This window comes from Lacerta agilis, chromosome 2 (genome assembly GCF_009819535.1).
Source record: "Lacerta agilis isolate rLacAgi1 chromosome 2, rLacAgi1.pri, whole genome shotgun sequence".
Classification (NCBI taxonomy): Eukaryota; Metazoa; Chordata; class Lepidosauria; order Squamata; family Lacertidae; genus Lacerta; species Lacerta agilis.
In genome coordinates this window covers 50,618,608-50,640,466 of record NC_046313.1, presented here as the reverse complement: position 1 = coordinate 50,640,466, position 21,859 = coordinate 50,618,608, and the positions used below count along the sequence as shown (strand labels likewise).

Genomic DNA, 21,859 nt, shown 5'->3' with positions numbered 1-21,859 from the left:
TAAAGCCTTGAAGTGTCTTCATGGTCTTCTTCCCATAGACCCAATGAAAGTAATAAAACAGCATATTAGTTGTGACACCCCACCCCACCCTGCTTGCTTTTGTTGCATTGCTCTTGCAAGTCTTCTGAATCCAAGTAGTAATCCAGCCTTGTTGAACACGAGGAATATTGCAACAAATTATGAGTGCTTCCACAGTTAAACTGTAAAGGCAATCTTTTTAAACCTAAAATGTAGCAGTTTCAAAATTAAAATTCCTTAAAGGTAACAATTATAAAAAAAAATTAAGATGGACATTGATTGATTGAATGTTTATACCACCCTTCATCCTAGGATTACAGGGCAGTTTATAATAACATAAAATACATACTATAGTAACAAACAAAAACAGGCCACCCACACCATTTAAAAGACCATATATTTTTAATTAGTCAAAGGCCTGAGAGAAAAGGAGTGGTTTTTGCCTAGCACCTACAGATAGGTGCCAGGCAAGCCTCCCTGGGGAGAGGTGGGAGCCACCACAGAACAGACCCATTCTTACGTTGTCACCCTCCAGACCTCTTGTGGAGGAAGCATATGATGAAAAGCCTCAGATGATGATTGCAGGGTCCAGGTTGGTTCATATGGGGAGAGATGGTTGTTTTGTAGTTGTCCTCTTCATTACATTTCACCCTAGAAGCAAATTTAAAATGTGTATACAGTGACTTGACTCGAGCCTTGCTCTCTTACTGCTTAAATGGGTTTTTAGATTCTTTGGGGTCTTCCCTGTGCCCCCAGGAGTGAGCTTAGTGTGAGGTGATGATTTGCTGTTTGTCTTTAGCCATTTCAGGAGACTTTTGAAGATGAGCGAGAGGGCAAAAAGAAGAAATATGCTAGCCCACAGAAAAATCGTTCAGATTCTAATGAGCAAAGGTTAGTACCTGAAGTATTCTTCTTTAACACTTGTTAGCATTTGTTGGCCTCCGAATCAATTAAACTTCTCTGTTTCAGATATCATAATAAATTTTGTGATAAAGTTAGTAATGTATGTGTCCGCTCCTTTTGTATTATGATCAGGAAGTTTTACAGATTCTCACATAATCCATTAAGAGGTCACCTTTAGGGCCAGGCAATCACTTTTAGCCTAACTTACCTCACAGGGTTGTTGTGAGGATAAAATGGGTGGAGGAGAACTATGTACCCCACCTTGAGCTTGCTGGAGAAAAGATGGGATATAAATGAAATAAGTAAATATACACACAATTTTAGAGAACTGTATTGAATCCTCTGTGCCCATGGATGCAAATAATTGTTTTATGCAATTATTAATATTAATATGAATGATTTTTTTAATTTTTATGCAATACTAGCATCCTTTAGTAAGACAGATAATTTGTACTTTATTTGCTTTAGGGCTATTACACTTAACATTTTTTGTAGTTATTTCCAATGTTGACATCACTTGGATATAATTACATTGTTTAGTTCTTCATACAAACTTCCCTCTGTCAAAACTGTTGTTCTATTTTGATGCCATAAGCATTTTCAGCTTTTCTAAATCCACCTGTTTTCATGTGTTGTTTTTCTTAATAGAACTAGAGAGAGAAAAAGAGATGATGGCAAATGGAGAGATTATGATAGATACTATGAACGGAATGATTTGTATAGAGACAAATACGATTGGCGAAGGGGAAGAAGTAAGAGTCGCAGTAAAAGTAGAGGACTTAGTCGAAGTCGTAGCCGCAGCAGAGGTAGAAGCAAAGACCAGGAGGCAAACAAAGAAAGGGATGCAAACAGAAATGTTGGTGAGTCATTTACGTATTATAGCCAAGTAACATCTAATCTGAGTTTCATGGTAGTTAATGAAATGTCATACTTCTTAATGAACAATTTATCCTGAATTTCTGGCAAATTCAACAAACAGAATTGTCTTTGAGAAGAAGTGATTGCTGGCTTGTTATAAAGCTGGCTAAAAGCTGTGCTCTGAGAGCAACCTAATCTAGGGATTGATTTTGTTTTAATTTGTTCTCAGGTGTATTCTGGTAGAGCAGTGCCTTCTGTTATACTTTCCCTGTTGCTAAAAGCTGCCGCTTTGTATTGCTAGGTTTCTTTTGGCAGAGAAGAAATGTTGGATTTTCTTAACTTTTAATGGATCCCTGCCACTTTAAAAATAACTGAGGTCTTATGTTGCCATAGCCTTTCAAGAAAAGAAAGTAATTGAAATTACTTGAAAAATACAGTTTGCTTTTAAGGAAATCAGTTTAGTTAGTGCATACGTTGCAGGACAAATATTCACATTGTCTTGCAAGAATGAGCCTGAGTACACTGTTAGCCAGGTTGTGCTTAGATGTTTCCCCCTGCATTTGTTATGGTGTTAAATTTTCTGTATGCTGTCAAGAGAATCTCCAAGTACCAAGGACAAACATAGAAACTTACCTAATCTGTTACGATTTTTTTTCAGATCACAGAGATCGAGCCAAATTCAAATGTGAAAGGAGTGATATGGAGAGCTCATATAACCCAGTGGCTTTGTCTTCCGTTAACTCTACTGAACAGTATTCCTCTGGAGCACAGTGTATTCCCAGTGCTGTTACTGTGATTGCACCTGCTCACCATCCCGAAAACACAACAGAAAGCTGGTCGAATTACTACAACAATCATTCTGCTCCTAATTCGTTTGGCAGAAATGCTCCACCAAAAAGACGCTGTCGAGATTACGATGGTAAGTGTTACTCCTGGTTGTTCTACTTAGATTTTGCCAATTAAGAATGTTGTTTTGAACTGTTTTCTTGTTGTTGCCAGCCACACAATATAAGTGAAACTTTGCCTTAAAATCTATATGTAATCTATATTCATGCATTCATATGTAATCTATATAATCAAACAGATAAAGGTAAGCTACCATTAATGATGGTTTATATTGTGATTTATTTTTATTTTACAGAGAGAGGATTTTGTGTACTTGGTGACCTCTGTCAATATGATCACGGAAATGACCCGTTGGTCGTGGATGAGGTATCGTTGCCAAGCATGATTCCATTTCCTCCACCACCCCCAGGACTTCCTCCTCCTGGAATGCTTATGCCTCCTGCGCAAGGCCCAACTCACAACATGAGAATGCCAGGGCCACATGTACATCCTCGGCCACCGCCACCTGTTAGAATTCCTATACCAAGTAAGATTTCCTCTTTAAAATACTGCAGTTGGCACAGTAGCTGAGAACATTTTATAAATGGTGCTTTATTTCTCTAACGTAGCATTACAGCAATCTGGAGTTTGAAGGACCCTCCAGAGCACATTTAAGGGTGGGTGAGGGAGCTGCAGGGGGAATAGCTGAAAACAGGTTTCCTCCTGCCCAGGCCCTCTAGTAGATCCAGTGCTCGGACTCCTAGCTAGATTTTTGCCAAAGGCTTTAATGTGAAGGTCAGTATGATATATATAAGTCAGGTTATGAAGCTTTCAGGTTAACGGGTGCAGCAGTGCTCTAGGTATGTGGCTATACAGAAACGTAAGATTTTGTCTCAACACTTGACACACCCTAAATGGGTTGAGCCATGGGGCTGGGCGAACAAGATGGCTCTCCTCTGAATAGGCTGGGCCTGCTAAGTGTTTGCACCCACGCAGCCATCTCCACATCCTTGGTGATGGAGGCAGAGTCGACGGGGTTGGCTCACTGTCTCATTTATTCCCAGGCAGCACCCCAGGAGGGTTCATCACTGACAGTAGGCAGGGCCAGGATCACATCATTCTTCTGTGATGTGGGGCTTGGCGTGTCCAAGGCACTCTGCTGTCAGTCCACACAGCCACAGTCCTGGATCTGTCCTAAGATGCTTAGGATCTGTCCTAAGCTGCTGAACCTCTTCCTGGGATCCAATTCCTCTAATGCCCTGTCCTTGTCCCATTCCACCTTCCTTTTTGACCAATTCCACCAGGATGTCTCCATGGGGCTCATGTCACCCCCATTCTGCTTAGTGGTACCATTGGACACAAGCTTAGGTATATAACTGATCCTAAGGCTGCAACCTTGCTCATAATGGTGCAGGATTGCAGCTTAAATATATAATGTATCTTGGACCTTAAGAGATGCAAACAGTTGTTGATTAGTTTACTGGTGGAGACAGTAATGTTGAAGATGTGTGGGTTTTTTCCTGCCAGGGCAAATAGAAGCATGTGCTTGTGTTGGCAGTTGGCGGATAGATCAGGTGCCAGATCACAAATTTGCTTCATGCTGGAGCTCTTTCTCCCAGGCAGTAAGGGCAAGTTTGTCTCTTTTTAAGAATAGCTGGTATATGCCAAGGTATGCTTTTTCTGTCACGTTAACTGAAGTCCTCTGCCTTGCATAGCCACTTAAAGAGCAGTGCTAAAGGAGGTGAAGAGTTAAGGATCACGCTCAAGGTGTCAGACAGACTGGGCACCTAGGTAACAGTAGTGTCAAAGCATTTCCCTATTTACTTCATTGTGTAAAGGCAATTATTTTTGGACTTGCCTCAACTAGCAGCCCTCTTCAGGAGTTAGGCCTTTTTTCAAACTTTTGGCTAATGAAACAGCTTTTCCTTTTTTCTCTAAAACATCGGAGATGGTAGAAAGAACTGGCTAGATTAAATTTAGTTTCAGACCAAAAATAGAGAACATGCCACTGTATGTATGTGTTTTTAAGGGGAAGTCCACTAATGCTGTGTTTTAGTTATTTAAAAAATCACAGTGTTAACTTATTACTAATCCTGAGATAAATTGGGTGAGGGGAGTAAAGTAAGGTCTTTGAATTATTTACTGGTTTGGAGTTTTGAGCAAAGTACAAGCTTATCATAAGAGGGCAGCTATAGATAAACAAAGTATCGTACTTGAAAAATATATCTATATCTGTGTGTGTGTGTGTGTGTGTGTGCGTGCGCGCGCAGGATTATAATTTAGGGCATTCATTAGAACAGATGAATTATTAAAAAATTAGAAGAATTTAGATTCCCTTTCCAGCAGTAGCCAGTCAGATCTCCTGAAAACCCACAAATAGCAAACCCAATCAAGCATTTAGGTACCTATTTCTTAATGTGTTGCTTCTATGGTCATAGTGCTGCTGTTCCTGCCTTACATAAGTGAAGCAGTAGTGGGCCCTGATCCCCACCCCCCCAAAAAATACACACACTTGAAGACCAAAGATGTAGATAATGCTGAGCTAGAAAGGCCAGTGGTTTGAGTCAGTGTAAGACAGCTTCCCATATTCCTTTATATTCAGAGGCATTATGCAACATAGAAGGTCCTCTTTAGCTATTGTGGAAAAAAATGTGTGAGAGAAATTTGGTTAGAATTTGAAGTGGACTTGATTTGGCTCTTCCTTGACAATGGGAAGAATGGGCTTGTTTTCTGTGTGCACCCTCACTGTAGCTGTGACCAGCTTGGTATTTGTTCAGCAGCTGCGGATCCTCTGCAGACAAAAGTGCAAGAGCTGTTAGAGACAGGAAAATAAGATTGTTCAGAGATTATTTATAATGCAAAACAAAATCAATTTGGGATTATTTCAAAGACCGTTTATTTCAATATACCATTATAAGAAAAGAACCCAGCAGTTTAAACAAGCAGCAGATGTGTATATGACTTGTTCAAAGCCTGTCCTTGCACAGTAAAGGATGAATCCCTTATTTTGGATCAGTCAGCAAGGATAATGTGTTCTCTTTCTTCAGTCCTACCCTTTTTGCAATATTTCTATTGTGGTTGATGAAATAATAAGCAAAGATACTGAATTGTTGTAATTGGACAGGTGGAAAATATTTAGTAGATGTGGTTTGCTGTCAGGAAGACCAGAATGACCACACCATTGTTGTTGCCATTTGTGTTGTTGTCCTAGTTGTTAATATTGTTATTGTTATGCCACTGGCTCTTCCTATTTCTAGCTCACACAGAAAGTTAGTTACAATAGAAAAATAATTTCTCCAGTTTATTGAAAAGCAGCTTTAACCAAGGCTTGGTGCCATTCACTATAAATGAATGAATCAATTTATTACGGTCACAGACCAGAAATATGGACATACACAGTGATAGAGATCATGTAAATATACATAGGTTAAAATTAAACTCTATAAGTTAGAGCACAGTAAATAATACAGATATAAAACAATTAAAATATATAGGTTAAGAATATGATACCACGTTGCTTAACTGTATGTAATCAAGCCTATACTTCTATGTGGCCTCAATGCTCCACTACTTGGCCATATTGGTAGCCTTGTGGTTGGGCCCTTCTAACACCAGCAACTCTACATGCTGAGTAAAGGTGGCCAGGAGACAGAGAGCTTGCTGGGGCGGAGGTCCTTTTCCAAAGGCGAAAGAGCCAAAGGAGTCTTTTAGGAAAATTGGAGACATAAAAGGTTAGTGTAAGTAAGTAAGTAAATAAATTAATTAATTCTGGAAAGAGAAGGAAACAGCCATATGAGAAAAAGGTGAATGGAGAAAGATCAAGGAATGAAAGAAACCAGCAGTTTTTTGGAATGGAGAGGTGTAAGTTATAAATGAAGGAGAAAAGAAGAAGAAAATGCAGGAGATCAGTAAAAATATTTTGAGAAGTGTTGAGGGCGGGAATAAAAATATGAAGTTTAGTCTGTTTCACCTAGAGCTTCTGAATCAGCAAATTCTGCCTAAAATGTGAAGACTAAGTCACACAATAATCACCAAGGCCAATGTGTGTACCTGGCTTGGAGAAATAGAATTGTAACACTCCATGCCACAAGGGAATCACAGTGGCAAAGAGTTTAGTAATTTCCAAATAGGAAATGCTATTGTTAATTGCAGCTAACCGTGTCCAACTCTACCTCCATCTGCTACCATTTTGTGACTAGTGGGCCTCAGCAATTTTCAGTCCTCTCCCGCCCTAGCAGTAGAAAATTGGAGAACCCCAGTGTCCTAAGCCTATGGTGGCAAACCTTTTTAAGCCTTGGCTGCATTTCTTTGTTGCCAGCCCCTCTGGGGACTTCCTACCAGCAGCAGGTGGTACCAAAACAAAACTGGGTTGGGCCAGAACCAATGGAGGATGGGGCCATCCTACACTCACATGAATTCACACAGATGTTCATAGGAGACAGAGAGAGGGTGAGGTCATTTAAGAGAGAACTTAGCCCAGCTGAGGCTGGTGAAGCTGAATTCATGAAAGTTGTTTGTAGGGTTATATTAGTATATTATGAACAAAGAGATTGTGGCAAAACTCTTTTGGAACACACTTTGCAGGCAAAAAGTCAGAGGGCTTTGAGGTAAGAATGAGGAGCTTATGCTGGAGACGGGAGCAGACAGAAGGCCAGTTATAGGGATGTAAGGAGGCCCACCACATGGTCAGAGCAGCCGAATGAATGAATAAAGTTGGCAGCAAAGTGCTGGCCAGAGGTAAGGGAACCAAGGTCAGACAATATATAATCAGGACACGAATTAGTATTTAGCTTTGAGCTCCTCAAAAGAAGAGCCTTATTTTGTAATGTGGTAAAGCATGAGAAAACATAATTAGCTGTTTAGAATGTTTATGTTTCATTCCAGGGCCACCTTTATCACAGGCAAGTTTGATCAACAGCCGTGACCAGCCAGGAACAACTACAGTGCCCAGCCTTGCACCAGTGGGAGCTAGACTACCTCCTCCACTACCCCAAAACCTTCTATATTCAGTATCAGAACGTAAGGAAATAAAGATTTCCACTTCTCTTGAGTTCTACCAGTACTTGTGATGTTGTTTATACTGCACATCTGAAATAGTGGGGTCTCATTCTTTAATAAGCATCATTTTTTAAAAAGAACAATTTTTATTGGTTTTTTTCCAGCAGTACATCAAATGGTGGTGGTTCTATCCATTGACTTTAGACATAAGCTTACACATTAAATGTTCAAACGTATTACTTAACGTAACCTCTCCCCTGAGAAGATTGAGCAGTTGATTTTGGTTAAATATAGAGGTCCACTTTTCTTGGAAGGTATCTCTTTTTGTTATGCCTTTAATTGCCCTCCTGCGCCTGGTAAGGGGCCCAGACATTGCTGTATCCCAGATATTATTTTTCCATGTGTTCATGGGTATTTCAGCCTGGTTCTTCCATTTTCCTAATCATGTTGCAGTCACTAAGAAGCCTATTAGTTCTCTCTGGTGCAGGGTAGAGCCCAAGTCTATTTTCCAAAGGTAGCAGAGCTAAGGCTGGATTTGGAGAAGAAGGTTGGCTTGTAATTGTGGATATAATGAAAAATACTCTGTTCCATTCTCACCAAACATGAATAAATGAACCAAGTCTTCCACAATCCTTCCAACGTAAAGGGAAAAGGGGTTAGATTAATTTTTGCCAGCTTGACTGTTGTCTAATTAGTGTCTTGTTATACTGTGTTGTAAGTCCCTTTGGGTCACCTTTGTGAGTAAGGCAACAAAACAGTAATAATAATATTTTAAAATTGTGTTATGACATGCATGTTGCAGGGTTCCTGCCATATTTACATAGCTCAAATTGAACACGGTTATATATAAATATATTGTACATGTGAATTACGTGCAATATTTTTTTTTATTTCATAAAAATTACACACTGCTTGAATGTAAAAAAATCTCAGTGTTGTTTACACAAGACAAAACAGTAAAATCAAGAAAGTTTTACAACCCAACTTTAAAACATACAAATGTTAAAAGTATTAAAATGTGAAAAAGCACTTCTGCTTGAGCAAATGCATAATATTTCTCGCATAATATTTTTTAAATGAGTCAAAAATCTATATTTTTTCTTTCACAAAAGATACGTATGAACCAGATGGCTACAATCCAGAGGCTCCTAGTATTACCAGTACTGGAAGATCTCAGTATCGACAGTTCTTTTCAAGGACACCAATGCAGCGTCCAAATCTTATTGGCCTAACATCTGGTGAGATGGATACAAATCCAAGAGGTGAGATGTTGTTTCCTGAAACCCAGACCCTCAAAGTCTGAATACTTTGCAAGGGAGCATTATAGACTTTGGCATTCATAGCAAATGAACCCAGTGCTGATGACAATGTTGTCTTTTTCTGTGTGCAGTGATTTCTTTCCCTCGTGTCTTAATTTGTAATTTGTATTTTCGTTCCCTCTCTTTAATGTACAATTTGAAGAGTGGCAGGCAAACAATAATCACTAGTATCTTTACAACTAGTGCTGTTCAGTGTGTTGTAGTCTGGAATCGGATCCAGATTCTTCTGCATGAGTTTTTTTCATATTTTCACTAAAATGCAGTTTGTGCCTAATATTAAATATATCTTCCCTGAGATCCCTTCACAGGAAAGTGCTATAATTGTGTGTAAAATAAGCCCAAGAAACCCAAATCTCCAGCAGTGGTCCGGATTCATGGACACCTGATCTGCTTATGTTAATATGCAATGTACACTGTTCATATGCATACTTAGAGGAAGGTTGGTAGCTTAGTGGTCGAGCACCTGCTCTATATCCCCAGTTCACTCTCTGGCACTGGACCTTGCTGCCAATCACTATAGACAATTCTGAGCCAGGTAGACAAATGGTCTGGCTTTGGTATAAGGCATCTTCCTGTGTTCCTGATTTTTGAATTGTACCCAACTTAATGTGCAGGTGGTACTTGGTGGTGGATACTTTAAGCCTGAGCATCTTTAATTTTGTCCAATTTATTTATGGCATTTTCTGTTCTCAGAAACCCTGAACTTGCAGCAGCCTATATCTTTCAGCACTGTATATATTTCTTAGGAAAGTCAATGCATGAAAGTCAATGCATTTTCCTTTGGGAAAATGTTTATTCGTATATGTTTGCACTTCACCATTTTATAAATACAATTTGCTTCCAGTTCATTGCAAGCATACAGTCCTTTGCTTTCTTTCCAGGTGCTAATATTATAATCCAGACTGAACCTCCAGTTGGCATTGCAAGTAACAGCAGTAATGTATCTAGAGTGGTGCTTGAGCCAGACAACAGGAAGCGGGTTTCAAACACTATAGAAGGGCCATCTCCAAAGAAACCCTGGATTGGAAAGTAAGAGTTTTATGTATCTATAGAGAACAGGCAGAATGAAAATGAGCTCCATTCTGTTCATTTGAAAATTATTTGGTTTGACTTATGGGAATCTTTTATGAGAAATGGTGAATAATTCCTCTTGTGTGTTGCAAAGAATACATTGCAAAGATAAAGTTGCAAAGAATACATTGTGTTTGTTAGTCACTATACAAAGAAGTCTCACTGCAATTTAACAACAATCAATAATATGGGAAATGGCTTGGAATTTTACACCTTGTTTTCTGGAATGTCAGTCTTCCCCAACCTGGTGTCTTCCAGACATTATGGACTATAGCTCTTATCATACCTGCCCATTGTTCATGGTGGTTGAAACTGATAGGTGTTGAAGGGCACCGTGTTCAGGAAGGCTTCCAGTGATAAGCTGTTTGACTTATCCAGATACTGACAACGTAGTTGAGTAATTTTCATTTCATTCCCCAGTCAGGACAGGCTGCTGTAAATTTAAATTCTTATTTTATTCTCAAAACAGCATTGTGAGGCAGGTTAGAGGAACATCTGCTTCATCTTCCTCAGACTTTTAGAAGACATCTGAAGGCAGCCCTGTTTAGGGAAGCTTTTAATAGACTATTGTATCTTAATATTCTGTTGGAAGCCGCCCAGAGTGGCTGGGGAAACCCAGCCAGATGGGCGGGGTATAAATAATAAATTGTGGTTGTTGTTGTTGTTGTTGTTGTTATCTTTGTTAATGGCTTGTCCATCGTGTCAGTACAGTGAATGCCACAGCATTTGAAGTCCAAATGCATGTCGGAAAACCCATGTAACAGTGAGCCTGTATCCTCGTGTGATTAGAAGTCCTCCTTGGTGGTTACACACAACTCTGTAGATGTAATGGTTTCCTTAAAACATGTGGATTTAGTCTGATTTGACCAGAACTATCTAATGAGTCAGAGAACGAGATGGTTGGACAGTGTTCTTCAAGCCACTAACATGAGTTTGACCAAACTGTGGGAGGCAGTGTAAGACAGGAGTGCCTGGCGTGCTCCATGGGGTCACGAAAAGTCAGACATGACTAAATGACTAAGTAACAACAACAATCTAATGAGTATGTCTTGGTCAAGGAGTTAAGCATATTTCTTTGCATCCCAATGTAACTGTCTGTCATTGCATGAAATGGCTGGAAGTTAATATGGATATTAGTTGAAATACTTTAATGAAAAAGGAAGCAAAGTTTCATATAACACAGTCAATGTATAGCATTCATAGTCAAGGCAATAGCTATCTGTGACTGTTAGACCTGATAGTTGGAGAACTACTTGAAGCTGTGAACACAGTGGTAGATTACTTGGCTTCTGAGCTTCCTGGGGTATCTGACAGGTCTTTTTTAGAGACAGCGCTTGGCTTAGTGGGTATTGGTTTGGCCCAGCAAGGTAGCCATTGTGGTTATAGGCAATAAAAGGGAATGGTTGTATTTACATTTAAATATAATTTTGTTAACGTTAAAAGTCAATCCATCTTTTTTCTCTTCAGACAAACTAATAACCAGAATAAGCCAGGATTCCTGAAGAAGAACCAGTATACAAACACCAAATTGGAAGTTCGTAAAATACCACCAGAGCTAAACAATATTACTCAACTTAATGAACATTTCAGCAAATTTGGAACAATTGTCAACATTCAGGTAAAACCAATAATATGCCACTTGTGGTTAGTAATACAGCAGTGTAAAGAGGGATTGGAAGTTTCTGGGACCAGCCTTTATATTCTACTTAGTTCTATACTGCATTATTCTCTGGTAGAGTAAATAAATCAAAGTTAGTCTTGCTTGAAGAACCACTTGGTGATGATACAGTCATGGAGAAAAAGAAAGTGCACCCTCTTTGAATTCTGTGGTTTTACATATGAAGACCTAATAACAGTCATCTGTTCCTTAGCAGGTCTTAAAATTAGGTAAATACAACCTCAGATGAACAACAACACATGACATATTACACTGTGTCATGATTTATTTAACAGAAATAAAGCCAAAATGGAAAAGCCATGTGTGAAAAACTAAGTACACCTTACAATTCAATAGCTTGTAGAACCATATTTTTAATTTAATAATAATAATAATAATAATAATAATAATAATACCCCACCCATCTGGATGGGTTTCCCCAGACAGTCTGGGTGGCTTACAGCACATATAAAAATTGTAAAATATCAGACATTAAAAATTTCCTGATACAGGGCTGTCTTCAGATGTCTTCTAAAAGTCAGATAGTTGTTTATTTCCTTGACATCTGATGGGAGGGCTTTCCTATCCAGAAGGCCCTCTGCCTGGTTCCCTGTAACCTCACTTCCCTGTTGGCCCTTCAGGACTGGTGCTATATGGTCTCGGCGGCCACTTGCAGTCACCAGTCTAGCTGCCGCAGTCTGGATTATTTGTTGTTTCTGGGTCACCTTCAAAGGTAGCCCACATAGAGCGTATTGCGGTAGTCCAAGCGAGAGATAACTAGAGCATGCACCGCTCTGGCGAGACAGTCTGCAGACAGATAGGGACTCAGCCTTTGTACCAGGTGGAGCTGGTAGACAGCTGCCCTGGACACATAATTGACCTGCGCCTCCATGGACAGCTGTGAGTCCAAAATGGTTTGATACATACTACATATACACAGTTCACTATCCATCTCTTTTTGGATTAGGGAGTAAAACCTTTTTAACTAAAGCATTATACTTCGGGTGCTTTTTAGAATGTAGTATTCTTATGTAATGTTGCCTCATGTTTTCTTAGGTTGCCTTCAAGAGTGATCCTGAAGCTGCTCTAATTCAGTACTTAACAAATGACGAAGCAAGAAAAGCTATTTCTAGCACAGAGGCAGTGTTGAACAATCGGTTTATACGAGTGCTATGGCACCGGGAAAACAATGAGCAGCAGCCATTGCCACTATCCCAGCAGCAGCAGCAGCAGGCACCACCACCTCTTCATCACCCGCTTCACCTGCAGCAACAAATGCTGTCACAGCCTCCAGCTGTAACAATGCACAGCAGTATGGCAAAGGTATAGTGCCATTGTATAAACCTGATCACGTTTCTTTTTATTTAGAGAACTGTGGGTCTGCTTTCAAAATTAAAAGGCTCATTTTTCAATGTTATATGCATAATGCAGGTAACAAAGCCACTGACATCAGGTGCTTACGTCATCAACAAGACCCCAGTTAAACATCGTCTTGGAGCACCTGGTGGAAATCAGCCAGATGCTCAGCATTTATTGCTTAACCAGTCTAGTGCTTCTGCCGAAGATGCTCAGGTAAAGGAGAGTGTGTATTATGAATCATAAATTCATACATCTTTTCTTTAACATGGTTAGAATGTTAAGGTTTGCCTGGTTCTGTCAAGGGTGTTCACCTTGCTGTATTGAACTTAATCATGATTCTGCATCCAACAGGAAAATGACTAAACTGTGTCCTTTGTATCCTCATGCACCACCACTGTATGCCCACCACCCTACTATCAATGGATACGGCTAGGCCAGATGATGTGCCTTAGTGAAATCTGCCTGGCAGGTTTCAAGCTCACCAACCCTCTCTCCCAGAACCAAGAATCACGGGGTGGTATTTAACTAAATACTGTAATTGCAGGAGCACAACAATTTTTGTTTGCTCAATAGAACTCCCCCCCCCCTCCCTGCATGTGCTTCTTGCGTCATCACCAAATCTGTTCAAGAGGGATGGGGGGAAATCCAGAGCAGATAGGGGTCAGGTTTGAAGCAATCATAACTGTGTTCCTCCAGCTACTTTAGATAAACCTTCAGTTATTGAGCAGGGTTCTCTGTCTAGTCCAAGATGTTTTGCTGCGTCCAACAGAGCCCAAATTGTACCATTTCCTGCTAGGGCCGACACATTAAGTTTTACTACAAATCTGCTAGTCCACTCTTTCTGCAGAGTGACTCATGATATATTTTTTTGGGGGGGGGTGGGATACCCCACGCCATCCCCCACTCAAAAAAGGACTAGAAACTTCTCACCCTTAAAACGTCTGCTGTGTCAAGGCAAGTTTTTGTGGGCCGCAGAGTGGCCGCAGGTTGATCAAGAAAAGCAGATTCACAGAGATAATCCGGCTCAGTGCTAACTCAAGAAACAGCCCTAATTTTTTCACCTGCATTAAAAGATTTCAGCTTTAAAGACATGGGTTTTGGGGGCCTTCCAGGTGACAACAGAGTTATAAAAAAAATGGCAGGACAGAAGAGTGAAAGCTCAGTTCAGTAGTTGTAGACTGATCTGACGAAACAGAATAGTGAAGTCATAATCATATTGGCAAAATTGAAAAAAATCTCAACTATTGCCAGGAAAATTGTAAAGTACATTTTCTTTAAACTATAATAGCTATTTTATAAAATTAAACTCTAATTCTTGTTAACTCTACCTATTGAATATGTAATCAATACAACTAAGGAGCAGATACTGCAGTTAAGAGAGTTGGGGGAAATTCCCATTCAAAAGATCTTACATATCCCCTTTCTCCTTAGAGTGATGTTGTGTGGAGTCTTCCCCTTCATAATGATAGTTAGTTTTGAAATTTATATCTGCCAGGTTAATTCCAGGTCTTTGAAAGCCTAGGGACAAATTTTTGCTATTATCCTTCAGTCTGTCTGTTACTGGTAAGAGTCTTTACTTCATCCCCACACAATCCTTAAAATATCACAGAGAGATAGCTTGTAGTTTGGTTTCATCTATGAACAGATGGTTTCTAAGCAGTATAAGTAAGTTGCTTGCACAAAGCTTCATCTTACCGCAGCACATGTCATCATAAACTATATTGCTGCTTTCAGATGTTTCCCACTTCAATTAGCCATTCAAAGATGGTTTACAGTTCCCCCAATCTGAAGACATCTATAAAGCCTGGTACAGGAAATAAATCTCATGATGTCCAAGAAGTTTTTAAAAAGAAACAGGTAACTGTTTGCATATTATTTCAATATATTTCATAGTCATGAGTTTTAAAAATGTGGTTCAGTGTGTGACATGTTTTCCTGTTAGTCCTACCCATAGTTCTGATTGGAATATTTGAAGTTTAGCTGGATTCTTGTTAGATGGCTATGTAGCCTACATTCAGGAGATGGGAAATTCCTTTTCTTTGATAGGCCCGAATCATCAAGGCAAAACCTAAGTCTGATGAGCCTTGGCTTTTAAAATGCAATTCAATATTTTTGTGTTAAAGGGATACTTTTTTTTGAGCTAATAACTGAACTTTTGGTTGGCAAGGGGTGGGGGGTCTGCAGCAAACCTTGAATTGTTACATGTTGGTTGGCTTGTCTGAACTCTACAGCTGCTATCCAACATTTGTGTGCATGCACAACAAGACTTTCATTGCTTTTTTATCTTCTCCAATCCCACATGAGATTACATACACTGGTACCTCAGGTTAAGTACTTAATTCGTTCTGGAGGTCCGTTCTTAACCTTAAACTGTTCTTAACCTGAAGCACCACTTTAGCTAATGGGGCCTCCCGCTGTCGCTGTGCCACCAGAGCACAATATCTGTTCTTATCCTGAAGCAATGTTCTTAAACTGAAATGTTATTTCTGGGTTAGCGGAGTATGTAACCTGAGGCGTATGTAACCCAAGGTACCACTGTATTTTACAAGCACAAAACAGGCTTTCAGCCTTCTGCAAGTCAAAAGCATTATGTAATTCAGCATAGAATAGCTACAATTGGGTTGCTGTGAGAGAGAATGAAAACTCTAGGCATAGTGGTAGGGCTAATAGTCTGAATATGTAACATAGTCTGAATTATGACCAAAGACATTTATTTGATACTGCTTATTGCAACAGCTTTCCAAGAGCTATGAATGCAGTCAGGATCTGTTCACTCTGGTAACTACCAACAGCACAACTTGCATTTGTAATTGAAGATAACTATGTTCTCTTATAAACTCCTTTGCTGCAGTTGGTGGAATCATGATTACATTTAAATTGTTCATGATATTGCCTAAAATTGTGGTTTAAATCCGGGGGGTTTTCTATCCGTTGATATTAGGATGTGCCATATAGCTCACTAAAAGCATTTTATTCTTGATTAGGAGGCAATGAAGCTGCAACAAGACATGAGGAAGAAAAAGCAAGAAATGTTAGAGAAACAAATAGAATGTCAGAAGGTATGCTTGGCTTTTTATTTCATTTAACTTCGCCATTAACTTATGGTTATGTCTAATTTTAATTTTTAGTACCCGAGTATACCCTAGTAAGCATTTTAAGGATGCATACGTTTCTATCTAGTGTGGAGGATGAAGTATTTTCAATCTAGCATCACCTCTTTATTTTAATTTTCATAGATGTTAATATCAAAATTGGAAAAGAATAAGGCCACAAAACCAGAGGAAAGGGCAGATATAATGAAGACACTGAAAGAGCTAACAGGAAAAATCTCTCAGTTGAAAGATGAGTTAAAAACTTCATCTGCCAGTTCTACAGCATCAAAACAGAAGTCAAAAACAGAGGTGGGTCCTCTTCGCACACAGCTGTTTTAATTTTAGAAGCTACTACAAATTTGTGCCACCAGGAAACTTAACTCCCCATATTGAAGCCAGCATGGGGATCTTTGTTAAGCATTGATCATTCAACCTTTTCATGTATTATCCTCATAAAGAGACATCCAGGTGTTGAAAGGCCAACTGGCTGCATCTGTGCCTTGCAGGTTTCTGGTCATGCTCCCTTATATGTTGAGAAGGCCTCAGCCAGCATACAATCATGAACCATGCATGTTCTGCCTGCGGCCCCTTCAAAATGTGGAACCCCTTTCATGCAATATATCACTTCTATCTTTTCTATATTTTGTGCTTGGATATTCATTATAAGAGAATTACACAGATACGTGAAATTATACCACTTATATTAATCCTCACAGGGAACCACAGTAGATGGTTTCAGTCACCTCCTTCCGTCAGGTTTCTCATCCCTGAGCTGTAAGATGACCCCAGAAACTTAGTGTATAATGAAATTGGCCTGCTTCTTGTGCACAGATGCTCTGCCCAACGCTCTTCCCTTCCCCTCACTCAGAGAAGTGTATCCATAACTAATAAAAACAAAAAATGCCCACACTTCCCCCAAAGGGATGTTCACCTTAAATGTTGTCCCATTGCCCACAGTACTTTTATTTCTGAGCAAGAGCCTCCCCCCACACACAAACACACACAAAGGAAGTTCCCAGAGCTGGCTTAGTCATTGCTGGTCAGGAAATTGGAATTTAATGACACCTCGATGCTAATCGATGTATCTGCAATATGCTTTTGGGCAGCATCCCATGAAGTTACTGTTCTGCGAAAGTGTGCCATGTTCATCATAGAGCTGAACCATGGAAGTACCTCATGAACAAGAATGTGCATTTTTGGTGCATTTAACTTGCACCTCCTTTCCATTTTCATAGCAAGTGGCAAGCTGTATTGATTAGCTTTATTAATTCCTAAGCTGTTAACATAAAAGGCCTAAGTCAGCCAGCCCATAGGAAAATGTTGATATTTATTCTTAAATATCAGGAGCAATGTAAACACAGTGAAATTGAAATTTTACAAATCTGTGCAGTTTTGTTTCTAAAACTTTGGTTTTTTTATTCCGCTATCAACTTCTCAAACCTGTTTCTGCAGCCATAAGTGTTCGGGATCTGCAGGTTTTCTAATGAGAGCCTGCAGTTTGCCCAATCACCTATAGGGGTCACATGCTACTCACAGGTAGTGTCAATGCTGGGTAACCTTAAAATATTTTATTTATCACATTTTATATCCCTCACTTATAGTTCCAAAAAGATGCCCAAGGGAGCTTGCAAGTATTTGCTTTTACCCAGAAGGCTCTAAGCCCTGAAATAATGGGTGAGAAGAATTAAAACCCAAGAGGTAGCATCTTAACACACCTTAGTATGGAGATAAACAGAATAAAATGCAAACAAACTTGCTTTTTGCTCTCTTCTCTCCCCCCCCCCCAATTTCCTTTTAAAGGCACAGAAGGAACTTTTGGATGCAGAGCTAGACTTTCATAAAAGGCTGTCTTCAGGGGAAGATACAACAGAATTAAGGAAAAAGCTCACCCAGTTACAGGTGGAGGTAAGTTTTCAAAGTTATATACTATCCTAATTGTGCTGTATATTATACATGAAACCTGTTACAATGTTCATGGAAGATAAAGTGTATTCCTTTTGTCTGTAGGCTGCCCGTTTAGGTATCTTGCCCGCTGGTCGTGGAAAATCGATGCCTTCTCAAAGCAGAGGAAGAGGACGAGGTCGGGGAGGGAGAGGGAGAGGTACAGTGAATCATATGGTGGTAGACCACCGTCCCAAAGCAATAACGATTGGTGGCTTTGTGGAAGAAGAGAAAGATGAGTTGCTGCAGCACTTTTCGGTAAGTCAGCAATTTGTAACTAAAATTAGATTAAATTGTTCTGGTTTCTGTACTGCATTCTAGAATAGTATAAAGCTATGATTGCCCTAAACAAGGGTAGGCAAACTAAGGCCCGGGGGCCAGATCTGGCCCAATCACCTTCTAAATCTGGCTCGCGGACAGTCCGGGAATCAGTGTGTTTTTACATGAGTAGAATGTGCCCTTTTATTTAAAATGCATCTCTGGGTTATTTATGGGGCATAGGAATTCGTTCATTTTTTTCCTTCAAAATATAGTCCAGCCCTCCACAAGGTCTGAGGGACAGTGGACTGGCCCCCTGCTGAAAAAGTTTGCTGACCCCTGCCCTAAAACTTAACTTCCTTCATTTTGAGTATAGCATTAGTTGCTTTTGTGGTTAATCTTGTCTGCTTCCTAGTTGAAATTAGAAATGGAATGGCATCACATATCACCCTGCTTTACCTTACTTCTGAAGGAAATCAACCCTCTCAGGGAATATCTAGCTGTAACTTCCACTTCCACCTCCTCCTTCTAAGATTCCTGATCTTTGGGAAGCTACTTATGCAGACAAGTCACGACATGGTCCAAGACTTGTAAAATACACACAAAATTTTATTGGAACTGTCATGGGTCTAAAGCTGCTTTGGATGACCTTTATATATTAGTCAACCTTTGAATCACTTGAGGTTAACTTATTTTTTACTCTTGAAGCAAACTGGTCCAGCCAGTTTTCATATGAGAGCCCAATACCATTGAGCTTTTACAATTTTATCCCTTTCTTTACAAATAGAAAGGTAAGCGTTTTTGAAGATCTACAGACAATAAGCAGAGACACTGGTCTCTGCTTCCTTTTCTTCTATTTCACTCTGGGTATCCAATCCACCATTGTCTTCTTGTCTGTAAACATAATGTAGGTAGAGCATAAGCCTTTTTGATGGCAAGAATATGGGCAATATCCAATTAGCACTGTTGGAACAGCAGGAAGCATATATGCTCAGAAGAAGAGGGCGAGTAATTTCTGCCTCCCCTGAAAATTTGTTCTGTCACTAATAAAATACACACATACACACATATACCTGAGAACTCATATTCCATTCTTCTTATTCAGCCATTCACCTCCCCCCACTTTTTGTATTCTGCCTCTCCTCCCAAGTATGTGTGATCTTCACATATGAAGTAGACTGAGGCTAAGAGATTAAATGGTCCAAGGAGCAAGAATTTGAACCTGCAAACTCCCTGATCCTATTCCTTCACTATAACTACTATATTGCACTGGCTTTCAGTAAGTTAGGGTTCATTGACATGCAGCCCTAGAAGAGCATGCATAGATTTTATTCATAGTATGTGTTTTACAGAAATTTGGAGATATTGAAGGCCTTCAAGAGGAGGATTCTCCTTTAAGTGTTGTTCTGACATTTAAATCCCGCTCTGAAGCTGAAAATGTAAGTAATTATAAGCTAACATTACTGTACTCATCTAAGATACAGTAAAATATCTGCTTGAATGGAAAGTGGTTCATATATTTTGGTGGGTACTATATTTATAATGTGACTTAAAATCAAATGATTTATAGGCATCAAATACTTGATCACTGGTTTATAATTCAGCCAATGAATAAGCTTATTTAAATTATGATTCAGAGAAATGCTTGTAGTAGACAGTATAAACTGTGATTATTAGGGCTGTGCAACCAATTCAGCCAAACCCTGAAGAAAATCTGGTTGAGGCAACTCTAAATCAAGGCAAATCAGTTTGGACCATTCAGAGCTCAAAACAGACATAGGCCTGATTATTAAATAATCTTGAAAGTGCACCTTGTGATCCTTCTGCTATGCCAGCAGATAGCCTCTGCTTTTTAGCACATAATTTGTATTACTGTCTTCTCTCCCCACCCCACCAACCCCCCAAAAAATTCCTACTCCAGGCGGCCAACCAAGGATTAAAGTTCAAAGACCGACGACTACAGATATCATGGCATAAACCCAAGGTACCCTCTGTGTCCACAGAAACGGAGGAGGAGGAACCCAAGGAAGAGGTACTGGAATAATGTCTAAGCACAACCTGTCTATCAAAACCTCTCAAACACCATTTTTTGTTTGCTTGTTACTGTTTTGAGCTCATTATAGGAACTGTTCTGTTGAGAACAATTTAAAGGGCATTTCTGAATGCTTAAGATATTTTAGGAGAATCTTGAGGTTGTTTCCATTCTCCCTGTTTTGTGACTAAATCCTCCTGTTCTTTAATATGGTTCATAACGCCACAGCATGAATCAGATGGTGGACGGTTGGTTGTTTTTAATTCTTTAAAAATTTATACACCACCTTTCTGGACCAAGTCCACCCAAGGTGCCAAGCAAAATACAAGCATAAAAGCACAATAATATAATATAATTAGATTAGATTAATTTCAATTTTTTTCCCTTGCTTTTTCTGTTAAAATAACTCAAAGCTGTTTGGCTTTATATGATACTATATAATCAAAAAATGCAGTATATTTTAGCAAATATAAAAGCCATTTCTAGAGTCACAAAAACAACTGCATGACCAGTAAGGCTATTTGAAAAGTTTTTTGTTTTTTTTTAAGCTGAAGTGGCCAGCACATCCCTTGAGAAGATGTTTGATAGGGGCCGCTGCTGAGAAGGCCCTGTTCATTAAGCTCTCTAATCACTTCAGAGCACTCGGATTCAGTTGTCACATTTCACCACACAGCTCCATTTTTGCTATGTTTTCTCTGCATGTTTAACCCTGGCATGTAGTGTATTTAGAGGAATATCCAAGGGAAAATTTTGCCCACATTTTACAAGTCAGGTAGAATCACTGATACGGACCAAAAGGTTGCAACTAACTGTTGTGGTATCATACATTTGAAAAATAGACATATTATATTTTGTCTTTATTCAGGAGACAGAAGCTTCAGACTTATTTTTGCCTGAAGATGATGATGATGAAGACGAAGATGAAGACGAATCTCGTTCCTGGAGAAGATGAAACTTGACATGGAATCAATAGTTTTAGAATTGTTGAACTAAAACTTTTAAAAAAATATTTAAAGGAAGTCAATGAGCCAAAAATTGTTTTTGTTTTTTGTTTTTATTTTCATACACACAAGAAAGCAAGTGTGAGTTTGAGATATTAAACTTAGCAAATAAGTAGCCACGATCAGCCAAAGGCTAAGTAAGCATTGCAAAGGTGCTTGTGATCCTCTGAAGATGGAATGTATCAACTTTTCAAGCCCAACTTGTGTCTATTTTGTTTTTAAAATATGGACCTTTTTCAAGCTATCAATGGCTTTATAGGCTTTATTTAGTAATGTAGAGTGTGAGAGGAGAGCTTTCTGTGAAGTTCATTTATACGTCAACATTTCCTGGAATTTGATAATTCAAAAGTCCCTTAGTTAGGTGGCAGACAAGTTATTCAGTTTGAGTAAGTTTCACTCCTGTCCAGAATTACACCTAATCTTACTGTGGATGAGACCATTCAGCTATCTAGCAGAATTACAGGGCAATGCTGCCCATCTCCACATTCAAACAAGTCCACATCGATGACAGCTACTCTTGTCTAATA

At 39.3% G+C, this 21,859-nt stretch overlaps 1 protein-coding gene across 8 annotated transcripts in view; it reads left to right on the top strand.

The window, feature by feature from the left end:
- Positions 1-21,576, top strand: part of RBM27 (RNA binding motif protein 27) — a 28,676-nt gene extending 7,100 nt beyond the window's left edge. For 4 of the 8 annotated variants that reach the window (XM_033139995.1, XM_033139996.1, XM_033139999.1 and 1 more), the window contains exons 4-21: positions 818-909; positions 1,570-1,781; positions 2,438-2,698; positions 2,921-3,151; positions 7,468-7,623; positions 8,715-8,864; positions 9,803-9,950; positions 11,460-11,610; positions 12,706-12,972; positions 13,081-13,221; positions 14,743-14,865; positions 15,993-16,067; positions 16,245-16,409; positions 17,901-18,005; positions 18,108-18,299; positions 19,652-19,738; positions 20,221-20,331; positions 21,197-21,576. In XM_033139995.1, the coding sequence (XP_032995886.1) occupies positions 818-909; positions 1,570-1,781; positions 2,438-2,698; positions 2,921-3,151; positions 7,468-7,623; positions 8,715-8,864; positions 9,803-9,950; positions 11,460-11,610; positions 12,706-12,972; positions 13,081-13,221; positions 14,743-14,865; positions 15,993-16,067; positions 16,245-16,409; positions 17,901-18,005; positions 18,108-18,299; positions 19,652-19,738; positions 20,221-20,331; positions 21,197-21,283 (2,754 nt within the window). In that variant the 3' untranslated portion in view covers positions 21,284-21,576. The remainder of the gene's footprint in view (positions 1-817; positions 910-1,569; positions 1,782-2,437; positions 2,699-2,920; positions 3,152-7,467; positions 7,624-8,714; positions 8,865-9,802; positions 9,951-11,459; positions 11,611-12,705; positions 12,973-13,080; positions 13,222-14,742; positions 14,866-15,992; positions 16,068-16,244; positions 16,410-17,900; positions 18,006-18,107; positions 18,300-19,651; positions 19,739-20,220; positions 20,332-21,196) is intronic. The other 4 variants (XM_033139997.1, XM_033139998.1, XM_033140002.1 and 1 more) reach the window with 3 other exon arrangements.
- Positions 21,577-21,859: the final 283 nt, after the last annotated feature.